General features: G+C 28.6%; 1 protein-coding gene across 1 annotated transcript in view; it reads right to left on the bottom strand.

The window, feature by feature from the left end:
- The window catches only part of LOC123294472 (laminin subunit gamma-1), a 28,450-nt gene extending 25,801 nt beyond the window's left edge, over positions 1-2,649 (bottom strand). The window contains exon 1 of the mRNA XM_044875515.1: positions 2,206-2,649. Within this exon, the coding sequence (XP_044731450.1) occupies positions 2,206-2,418 (213 nt within the window). The 5' untranslated portion in view covers positions 2,419-2,649. The remainder of the gene's footprint in view (positions 1-2,205) is intronic.
- Positions 2,650-12,884: the final 10,235 nt, after the last annotated feature.

Raw genomic sequence — 12,884 nt, forward strand, 5'->3', positions numbered from 1 at the left:
TAAAAATAACGCCCCGATTATACAAAAACCTATTTTATCAAATATTATTGGTTTCGGGTTGTTAACCTTTTTGTGTATAAAATCTATTGTTCTATACAACAATTCTTGTATATCTTGTTGTATGCCCCATTAATAAAAATTTAAATGGGTATTGTGGCGCCATAGTGTCCTTTTTAGAAGAAAATCAATCGGTTTTTGTGTTTATCGATCAATTGATCAATTCCTGATTGAATGCTTTAATTACTCATAATATTTTCTTGCATTGAAAATTTTAAGTAATTTTTATTATTGTGATGTAATTGGGGCATAACACAAAAATATTCGCAAAACATTCGCATCTTTTCTTACGAATGCGAACTTTTAAAAATATGCGAATATTCGTCACAGCACTAATTTCTAACATATTCAGTAAAATCAAATAAAAGAAGACTAATAAGTAAAAATCCTACAAAACTAAAAAACAGTCTAGGCTCCATTGTTTGACTCCCCAGCTTCCGAAAGTTTTCAGATTAATTACTAATCATAATATTGGGCAACTATGTTATTTTAATTTTTTAATAACAATATTTCGTAATTCATAAATTCAATACAAATAATTTTATTTTTACACTTTCTTTTTTTAATTAAAAAAAAATTATTTAAGCTATTGGTAGCCTAAAAATTGTGTAATTGATTAAATTAATTTTGTTAGAAAAAAATTTCTGTAATAGTCCTCTATAGTCTAACTCCTCTATAGTCGATAAACTCAACCCAACCAATCCATAATTACAAAAATACTTCGGGTCTGTAAAATTTTCGGTCTATTTTTTCCGATTACACCTTTACAATCAAATCGCTTTTGAGATATACATTTATAATAAGTGAAACCTTTCAAAATCGTGCATATAAAAAAGTTTATTTGTAAATCCAAGAGATCAATCTGTACTTTTCAATAAGAGATACATCAAACTTAAATCAATTTAGAAATTCTTGATTATTGCCCGGCCACATGGCCCTTTAAATATTACCTCTACTTGTCGTACAAGGTTTTTTAACTCGTGATTGAGTTGAACAAAACAACATTAAAAGACAATACAAGATTTCGTGAATAGTATTATTTTTGAAAATTTAGAGGTATTTAAATAGTTTTATTAAAAAACTTCATAAACCAAAATTTAATAATTTAATTTTTCTCAGATTATATTTTTGATTGATTACAAATGTTTTTTAAAACAAGTTTTTCTATCTTTAATAATAATTACAAAATTTATAAACTAACGATTATGGATTTCCTAATCCAAAAAACTGAACCAATCTGAATTACCAGGAAAGGCTCTCTAGTTTTGTTCGGTATTTTTGGACTACATTAGTTCTTAGCTTTTAACTTTTTTTTAGTGGCTTCGTTCCTATGTATATTTAAAAGAGATTCAGTAACAATATAATTAGCTTCAGTATCAATCAGGTAATAGAAAATTCAAATTAAGTTTCTGATAATAGATAAATTAACAATTATAAAGTTGTTATTGATTAAAAAGGGAACATTTTTTGTTCGATTCTCCCTCAAACCATACAGTTTAGGCACAAACGGACTGAAAAGTTTTACCCAAAAATTGCTTTCTCGTAAGTAGATCTTCTGCGAAATCTACCCACTCATATTTCCAATAAAAGTGGTTTGCTTTTCTAAAAAGACCATTTTTGTTCAAATTGAATGAAAAAACGCGCAAAAAGCTCAAAATGGAATGGAAGGAAGTTATAACATACATTTTCCTTGATTCAACTTATTTTAGAGTTTCACGCATATGTCAAGTAAAAAGATACACTCTGTATATTAATCATAATCTATGATAGACATGATAGAAAGATGTGGTTTTCGGGGAACACCCTGTATATTAATCATAATCTATGATAGACATGATAGAAAGATGCGGTTTTCGGGGAACCCCCTTGCGAACAAATCGAGTATTTTTATTCTATGCTCACAATATTCGTGGATATTTTTTTCGTATTATAAACTTTGATATATTTTATTCAGTTCTATTCATTTTATTTTTTATTTAAAAAGTTTGAAGCAAAATTTATTTTCTAAATATTACGATTTGATTATAAATCATTTTAAAATAGGTTCAAATTAATTCGATTACAATTGTACTTCTAAATTAGCACAAATTTTATTTATAGAACTATTATTGTTTATTTATAACCATAATATTAAGAAAGTTTATTTACCTGCGGTCTTCGAAAATTATCATAACATTTAGTTCCTTTCCAACCACCAACAGCCGGTGTTTGTGATGACGAATCTGTTCGTAAATCTTGTGCATTTATAAAATGAATGTTATTTAATAAACAAATAATTAAAAAATATTTCACTACACTAATTAAAATCCTTAAATTATTAATATTAAAATGATCACAACATAGTGATCGTAAAGTCCACATTTTTACACGTGCGAGAAAATATAACAAACAAACACACTTTAAAAAAAAAAAAACTTTAGAACCCCCCACGCACACCAAAACTTAAACTTTAAGTTAAAACACCACACACACCATCCACCAGAGAACGGGGGACCTTCTCACGTCCAATACACGACTGTGAGGACCAAATCTTTAGCTTACTCTCTACAGTCGTGATCGTCTCTGCTATGACTTAAACTTGCATGAGGGAGGAATCACATTTATTATTTTGTATTATTTAAGAACATACTAAAAACATTTACTTATTTCTCTCATCATCATATGTGTTCTTGTTCTTTTTGTTTTGGTGTAGTATTATGAGTGTAAGTAAAAAAGAAGAATGTTAATATAATAAGACTTTTTCTCTCTACCTAACTTAGTGTAAATAGTGTATACACCATTGTACAGAAAGAACATATTTAAAATAAAAAGATGTGTGTGTGTTTTTTTAAAAGAGTTGCGTGCGCAATCAGTTTTGTTGAGCACAGTGGCGTTCTTTAAAAAAATCTTTTTCTTTTTTTGTTTATGTTTGGCCATATATAGAAAATATATGTAAATGAGTTTTGTTCTTATTCAATTATTCAATACGAGTGTGTATTTTTCTAAAAACTCTTACATATATTTTGGGGTTTTTGTAATATATTACAGTTTAAGTTATCGTTAACTGGAAATAGCCGGTTTACAATCTATAAGAAACTATTTTTGAATATTACAAAACACTAAAAATAATTAAAAAGTTACTTAGTTATAATTAAATGCCTTAACATCCTAATATTTAATTATCCGAAATTGCATGTATTTTCCAAATTGGTAGGATAATTAGTAGTAGGATAAATACGACTTCCTAGATTTGATCATAAACAAAACATACAGTCAACTCAGAGCAATAATCTGATTTTTAATCGATGATCTATCATTAATAACCAATCTGCTTTAGCCTAGCAGTTCTCATAAAAATTTCCAGGTTTTTAACTCTTTTACAAAATAAGCCTTTTTTCCCAATTACTGCCATGGAATATGAAATATCTACCTTATATTATCGAAACATCAGACTTTCGTATATTCTCAAATTTTCCAATCCATGTACCAAGAAATGGTTTGAAAGTTGACTTTTTAGATTTGTATACTTAATTTATTTTCATCCAAGGACTAATTAAGCTGATCTTATTCATTATTTATTACATATACCTACTTCTATGATTGAATATCAATTGAATAATTTTTATATTTTGGCGTAGTATTTGGAAATGGGTTGTTGAATAAAACAATAACAATAAATTTTTTTATTTTATTTCAATTCTTTATCATAAATAATATTGAACTTCGCCAAGAAAACTTTTTATGTAAATTAAATATAAGTTAATTAAAAAAATGAATAAAATATACAAAAGAATTCACAGATTACAAACGTTATTTAGGCGAAGTGTACTATGTACGTGACGTACAAATGTTAAAATACAATAGCCTATGTATAAATATTAACATACATAATTAAAATTATTACGGCACACGACGTTTTACGCAAATTTTTATCTTCAGACGTTTTAGTTTCACTTTTGAAAAGTTCTTAAAATAGTATGTAACTTATTATGAAATTATTATGAAAAAATAAAAACAGTTTTGTTAGCAACTCTATCCCAATTCAAATTTTTTTCAAGTTTATGTTATTTTTGCAATTAAAGGGCTTTTTATGCGAGCGTTACAGCACTGCAAAGTTTAAAGGGTACCTGCTTGATTATTATTCTTTTCCACCTGTAACTTACAAATAAATCATTTTTAAAAAGGATTCATCCTTTTTAGAAGTACAATGCTTTGTGGCAGACGAATTCACAGACAGACAACACAAAGATTTGAAACAGTTGTAACACTTCTCGTTGGATTAATATTTAATACCAATATAAAGATCGCCTTTATTTGAAATATATCACGAGGAAGTAATTATTTGCATAGTTCCGTAGAAATTTGATTGAACAGACTAGGCTACCCAAATTCTAAGAACTTTTAATGAATATCTTTCATGAATAGGATAAAGTTAGACCTTTGATGGTTGGTAGTTTTAAATATCTTCATTCATTGAAGGCGCATTTGAATATTCAACTTTTTAAGATACCTAAGTGTCAAACGGCTGCAATAGGTTGAAATAATATGCCAAAATCATTTGAACTAACGAGTAAGAGTTGAAATTATGATAAAAATTTAATAATAAAATTAGGATGATAAAAATACTTTTTATCTTTTAGTCTCTATAGTAGAAACAAGTGCAAAATGGATATTTTTTCAATCCCTTTATTATTTAACAAAATGACTTTGGAATTTCTTAGAAGTAAAAAAGATTATTATTGTGTGAGTCAGAGATAGTTTCTCTACTAAATTGCTTTTTTAACAGTTTTAATAGTTTTTATGGTAAAGATAAATATTATTAAGTTTTTAATGTTCCGTAAAATATTCGAAAAAATTTATATAATTTTTGAATTATTAAATAATAACATTCAAAGCACTTTTGGTAATAATCTTCGGCTTAAGCCGAAGCACAAGTCTAAAGTAGTCTTGGCGCTCGTACTACCTTAAGATAATGATGGAGATAATAGACTTGTTAAAATAAAGCTACTGCACACCGAATAATAGATGAAGGGTCCGGTCATTCAACTTATTTTTACGAATATACTTATATAAAAATGGTGGAAGCGTCTGCAAGTCAAATTATACATAATAATTGTAGTATACAATTTAAGTTCCCATCGCTTCCACCATTAATGAAATAAATTTATTTAAATTACAACACAGATTTTCCTGAATTCAATTAATCAATCTTTTTAGAGAATATTCATTCTACGCTACTTAATTAATTTGCGAATTATTAATTAATTTTCAATCAGAAAAAGTGATTAATATTTTGAATAAGCAGAAAATAAAATAAATACTACAATAATTTAAAAAAAACCTCAATAACAGCAAAAAGTCTGTATTATTATGAATAAATATTTACGAAATTCATAGAAAATTAAAATAAAAAAATATGACTTGAGACATTATTATTTTATTATACTTTTTTAATGCAAAATGCAAAAAAATGACTAAGCACAAAGGTTAAAATAGAATGGAAATAGTAAGTATAAGAAAGAAGTGCCGCGACGTGATTTGTAGTTATTTTGCGAACGTTAGCTATAATTTAAGTTCTGCTTTAGAACTGATTGTAATAATAGTAACTGATTGTAAGTGGAATGTTAATGCAGATAAAAATTGCATTAGTATTTTTAAAATACTAAATCAAATATGCATACAATATGCCTCTTACCAATATGTAGACTAGAAGGTTTAGGAGCTGGCATTGCAAAGAAAATTCGGTTGATTTTATTTTTCTACTATCAGTTTCTACTAATTTCGTTCTTGCCCAGGTAATATGAAAAGAAGTATATTGTAAAGAGCGTTCCAAAATTAACGCAAGATTTGAATGTTGGCCCATTTACGTGGTAGTAAAGTGTTGACAATGAAAAAGCAGAGACAGCATGACAACTGGCAGTTTCGGGTTTTTATAATGGAGGATTTGACGAAAAGAGAACGCGCTTTTAATATTGGGCAAGGTTTTAAACATAATAAAGTTTAAGCAGCTACAGCTCGCAATTTCCGTATTAACTTTGGTTGAAATAGCAATTAAGTTTCATCTAAGGTAAAAAAATTAATTTTAAAAAATTCAAAAAAATTAGACCCCAAATTATGGTGTTTAACATTATTCGATTTTCCATGGAGTTTTTTGAAGTCTGAGGTCTCTGGCAAGAAGTCATCGACCAATTACGACAAAATTAATATCTGTGTCACTACTATTAATTAAGCTACATTAATGCAAAAGGAAAGTAGTGAAGAGAAATTTCGACAAAAAAAACTTCTATGTGCCATCACAATAGACGAATTTTATCTGAAATACTATTACCTGAAATATTCTTTACATAACCCAAACATAAAAACATACTGCATGCAAACTTTATGAATTACTAAAAAATTTCATATTTTAATTAAAAAACTTTATTTTCTATCAAAATTACTTCTTGAGTAAATCTGAGTTAATATATACAGAGTATTATTAAAAATTCATAGTTAAAGACTTTTCATTCGTTATCAGGAGAGTCCTCAGTTCGGAATGATCGGTCGCGCCCATATCATCTTGTCTACTATGTAAAATGAATGTTTGTTTTTATCTTGTGTCGGCGGCTTACTTTTTATAATTCAAAGATGAGTTATACCAATTGTCAGAAGTTTTGTTTATTTTCATGTAAATCTGTTGTAAAAATGTCTAGCTTGTTTTAATGAAATACGACTGTTTTCACGGTCACTAATCCAGAGTACCAAGGACTTATCCAAATCCCACTTTGAATTACTATCTACATCAGATGAGGTTTTAGGCTGGCATGGTATAGAGACAGATTCTACAGTATCTATGTTAGCATAAGAAATATTATAGTATTGAATAGGGTCTGGGCTATCCATCAGAAGTATTGTGATATCGCCAACCAGTATATTCCTGACGCCCATACTCATTGGCGCCATTGACTCGTCCGCCATAACTATTGCTAAAGTTATTATTCTCTCAATGGTCAAATCAGTATGGCGATCACATCGATACTGACATAGTGATATCCACAAAAATTCCTACCGTGTAGCTGCTTTGATACACTTAAACTATAAAGTCTTTTGTGGTACCTAAAGAAGGGCGATCTACTCTCCTCCATCATATCTAGAATTACTTGAGACTTCTAAAAATCAATTAAGTTTTGACGACAATAAATTTTAAATCAGAGAGGAATAACTGATCTAAGTGGATGAGTGGTTTCATGAAAAATTAGGCAACGAGAGAATGTTCGTCTCAAAACCAGGAAAAAGTTCGCAGAGAGTACACTCAAATGCCTAATAATGCTTGCATCCGATAATTTTGACTGGTGCTGATGAGCTTATCGGCTTTATCACTTCCTTGAAATTTCCATTCCAGATTTACATTTATGTAAATCTGACATGGGCACTAGCACAAAACTAGCTGCCAATTTAATTAGGGCAGATCAGTAGTCCTGGGCTATCTTATAAGAGGGCAGCTTGACAGATGTTGACAATTTCCTATATCTAAAACATTGTTATCTTATCAGAATTTATTTGTACTAACAATTACAATCTCCGCTCAGATCCCTCCAGAATAAAGAAAAAATAATTCAAATTATTTTTCAAGGACACGTTATTATATTGTTGGAATTACATAATATTTAATTTTAGCAAACATCTGGAATTTGGGAACAAAACATAAAATATCTTGTTTCATATGTTGTTGTCTAAAACAGAGATTTTTTTTTGAAGACATTAAATCAGAATGGAGTCATCATTTTTTTAAATGTAATAAAATTAAGTAAATAAAAAAATTTAATTATTTATGGAAGTTAATGTAAAAAATGCTGAGAAGTTTTATTTAAATTAAAAAGTTAAATAATGTTCGAAGATATTGTGTATCATATGTGACCCGTTCTTACCGTATAAATAAATAAAACATTTTACATCTGTACGTGGCAAAATCAGAAGAATAAAAACCTATTTTCAGAGTTAAGTTTGTACATTTTATTATCATTTGGCTATTTATAGATTATTTAGATTTGTCTAATACATAAAATGTAAATAGATTTTAACATTTAGAAAGAAGACTTGTTGTATAAAATATCGTTGAACGTTCATTTTAAATATATTTATTTAACTCCAGGAATATTTTTTAATTTAGGAAGAAACAATTGGAACTATAGTATTTGAAAAACATTTTAGAATTCCGAAAAATGAAGATGATTCATAATTGTTTGAAGTTTAACGACAAAAAAGGAAACGGAATTTAATGGATATTTAGTCTCCATAAACGATAGGAGTGAAAGTCAATGCATTTAACATCTTTTCTATGAGACTTTCAATATAAACCAGAAAAGTGGGGGAGTTTAGTATTAATAAATAACGCAACTTGTTGAAATTAATATCCGTATTTCAAATTTTCAGTGGCGGACTTCAGGAAGAAAGCCAAAATCTCTAAATGGGGCCGCTTATTTTAGTCTTCATTAGTTCACTTGGTGTTCCGCTTGTGCAGCCCTTCCACAAAAATTTGTCTTTTCCCCCTTTTTTTTAGTCTTCTCATGAAATTTGCTCCCGCTTGTGCCCTTTTATACAATTTCGTCTTTCCCCCCCCTTGTTTTAGTCTTCGCAAATGTACTTCGGGTCTCCTTGTGGTTTTTCGGGGGCCCCGTGTACAACTTCTTTGCCACCCCTTAAATCCACCACGGCTAATTTTGTAATTTGCTACAAGTAAAGGCTCAAAGGTAGCACCGAACATCCGAACTTTCTTAATTGAGCTAGCGGAACAAATGAAGGTCTACCTGGAATGGGTGCAGTGACACAGGGGCTTTCCAGGAAATTGTAAAGCCGGCGAAACAGGCATCTGGAAGTTCCGTTTGCGAACTGCAAGCTGATCTTTAAAGAGAATATCATAAAAAAGACCTGGGCCTGACAGTGTTTATCGACTATTGCAGGAGCTGTTGCAGTGGGGAGGAAGAAAAAACAATGTCTTATTTTCTCTGTCACCGACTAGTTCTTAGGCATGACGACTAACGTCTTCTCCGACCTTAAATACGTTTACGTCAAAGCACTGCTATTCTTAAACAGCTTCAAATGATTCACGGAGTAGTAGCCGGGGATAGATCAAACCTTTTTCGGTATCACACCAGAACCTTTGGCGTCCCATCTCAGGATATCCACTCAAACCTAACCTAAATCAAAGCTCTGACTATACGCTCACCATACACCGCCGTATATTCTACCCGTTTCGGTTTATTTGGGAGAATTATTACGGCAATCATTTTGAACTGACGTTAAAAATCTCTTTAATTTTAGGCCAACGTTTGTTAATTCATAATGCCTACTTTACGTTTACCGAAAATAGAATCGAATTTTTAGAAACCTTTTATTCTTGCATTATTGTAAAATTAGGTAATCATTTTTCGAAGAATAGTATTTTATTTTTGAAAATTGATAAATAAAACATAGAAAATAGAAATGCGAGATGGTTCGTCTGTACACAATAAAATTTTCTAGAAACATTGAACTATTAGAGTCTTCTCTTTAGAGTAATATTTTTTGTTAATGTACCTATTAAATCATATCTTTTAATATTTAAAATGAAGTTTTTTAAAAATATAACATTAAATAAATAGTTTATCATCACTATGTTGTACATACAAAGGAAATATTGTCCGGAAACTAAATATGATAAATTGTTACTATCTGTTATTGAGTTGGTGGGATTTTATTACTATTTTTGTTATTTATTTAATAAATTAATATAATTTTTTCTCAGATTGTACAACGTGCACCCAAATGAGGGAGCATGTCATAAAATATAGAAAATTATAAGCCCTTTTCTATTCCCAAATGGTATGTTTAATTTGTGTAATACTATTAAAACGTCTGTTAATTTACAGTAGCGAATTTTTACACACCCATATAAGTTTGTTTAAAAAAGTATGCTTATTATCCTACAATATTAATAAAATTAAACAACTCCAAAAAAATATTCAACAGTCATTAAATAATTCCATGTTCGACCAATTTATATACTTAACATAATTTAATTAGCGTAAAATTTAAATAATATACTTTTATTAAAAAAGCCTGGAATTTTTCGTTATAATTCTTCTATTCACATATTTTACTAAAAGACTTCGGCAAGAAATCAATTTCTAGAATACTATGAATAATTCGGATTCTAACATTTTCCATACATGCATTCCATTTTCTTGGACGGTACAGGATAGTATAAAATACATAATAATAATTCAAAAAATGTAATAAACATACAAGAACTAAAAAAACTAAGGGAGAAAAAAATTCATTCGAATTAAAATTTGTCATCATAAGTTAAAAAAAAAAAGTCTATTTATATGTTATCGTTTAATTATTTTAGAAGTCATTTTCACGTTAAAATTGAAAAATTGTAACCACATTCTGAAATTTATTGGCATATGTTTGAATTGTATTACTAATATAAGAACCATTTAAGATGTCTCCACTCATATTGAGAAATGGTAAGTAATCATGTGGTCTAAATTGTAACTACTGAAAAAGCGGTACACTTCCTGTTAAATAGTACAAATTTATATCACCAGTTGGTGGGATTTAACTGATTTGAATATGAATATTTTAATTGTCTTTAAAAAATGGCAAGTACAAGTATTTCCATCTAGTAGTCGAAATTGTAACTACTAAATTCGGACCTTCTTCTGATTTTAATTAATAGGAATTACTATCGCCAGTTTTCGAATTGCAACCCCCCAGGTATCAATACCAATTTGAATACCCGGTAATGTACTTCATTTCGTCTCTAATAGATGTCAGGAAGAGTCATATTTTGCAGTCAATGTTTCAGTTTTTCCTGAAAACATGTATAAAACAACGTTTTCTAAAAAGGAAACCTAGTTAGATCGATTTTTCGCACTTAAAACCCCCTGCACATTAATTTTCATGTTAACTATTCCAATTTCAGCTGTAATCTTGATTTGTGTTACGTGTTTATTGTGATGACTCCATGAAAATGATGAAAATTTTTCCAAATCATTTATGATACCTGAACAATAATATTCATTTTCTCTTGATTTAATAAACATATTGTTTTGAGCAGCGTAATTCAAATGTTAAAAAACCAATTCAAAATTCCAAGAAACTATAATGGCATTTGAAAAGAATGGCACTTTAATGGCGGTTCAAAAGAGTATAAATAGCTATCTCTGTTATTATGAAAACAAATTTTTATATTTGTTTCTAGTTTTTGTGTACTTTATACAAGTCGAAGTCCCACATAGCACCCGGGTTTAAGTCCCGGCATCTGTGCAATTTTTTCGTTTCTTTCTATTGGTTCAAAAGATAATGCTTACACCCTCTTCATCATTTTATATTTAAATGAGTAGTGCGCAGCACAGTATTTTGGAATCACGAATAGTATCGTATACAGAAACATGCAAATTTTAAAATGTTTCTACGTTAACGTACAAATAGAAAGGTTGATTTTAAAAATAAGAGATTCATACATTATGAATTATGACATCATTTATCTAGTAACTTATTATCATCTCCCGACAAAAATTATGAAACGTCGATAAAAAAACACAATGAAAGAGGTTCATAAAATAAAATGTTTAAAGGTCATCACATGAACGTTTGTAATATTCGACCATAAGTTAACAATAATTTTATTGTAGAACATCATATCAAAATAAAATACTCTAATTCTCATCTAAAAATTATTTGAAAAATTATATTATTTTAACGATATTAGTGTACGGTATAGTTTTTTAGTAGGAATAGAATTCATGAGACAGTATTACGGTTTCTAAGATATCGCCTGAAATGAAAATCGAATCCTGAAGGTTTTGGGATTGGTTTTATATAATTTTTGGCGATATCTCAAAAACAAACTCATCCAATCGACAAATGAACACAGTTTTGGGATTTTTGGGTTAAAATTATCTTATATACTGAGCTTCATGGCATTTTTAAACAAAATTGTTTTATCGTTTTTTTTTTTTTTTTTGTAATTTTCTTAAGTGCTCCTTGAGAAAAACCGAAAACAAAATTTTGTTTTAGAATATGACGAAACTCTGTATATTAGATAATTTTGACCTAAAAATACAAAAATCGTCTAGACGAGTAGTTTTTAAAATATCACCTTAAATCTTATGTGAAGAGCGCGGATGACTTCCCATAATTCCAGGTGCTATCTTGAAATTATTTACCTATTGAATGAACTGGATTTTTAACCCCTTATAGCTGACGAAGAAATTGCAAAGTTAGAGGATAAAAATTGTTTGGATTTTTGGTATTTTGTGAAATGGTGCAACTTGTATAATAATCACGAGCAGCGAAAATAAACTAATATTTCATCAAGATTTTTACTATGACTTGTTATGCCACTTATCGCTTATTAGTCTGATTGGCCAACTTAAAGTTAAAATACGTTTAACTTACCTAGGAATTTCTTCGAATTTCTTTATTTTTGTCAAAAATATAAATCTGAATAAAAAAAATAATTATGGATTAAATTTTCTTTACATGTATTCTAATAATTTATTTAACAAGGTGTATAAACATATTTCACAGAAATATAAACAATTTTTCCTTAAATCGAGAACTTATCGCATTAAATATAAAAGGTTTAATTTATTACTTTAAAAAAAAGACAAACCAAAGTAAAAATTACATCAAATTTATTTCACAATTTTCAAAATTCACATTCTTAATAATTTATACAGAAGGTTCGTAAAAAATCAAAAGATAAAATCATGGCAAAAAAATACGATCAATCTCTTGGGAAAAAATATAAGTGAGTTAAAAACATTTTTGACTTAAAAGTATAACTTATAAGAAGATCAAGTAAAACCTATTTAATT

Source organism: Chrysoperla carnea, chromosome 3, assembly GCF_905475395.1.
Source record: "Chrysoperla carnea chromosome 3, inChrCarn1.1, whole genome shotgun sequence".
In the NCBI taxonomy this organism is placed as follows: domain Eukaryota; kingdom Metazoa; phylum Arthropoda; class Insecta; order Neuroptera; family Chrysopidae; genus Chrysoperla; species Chrysoperla carnea.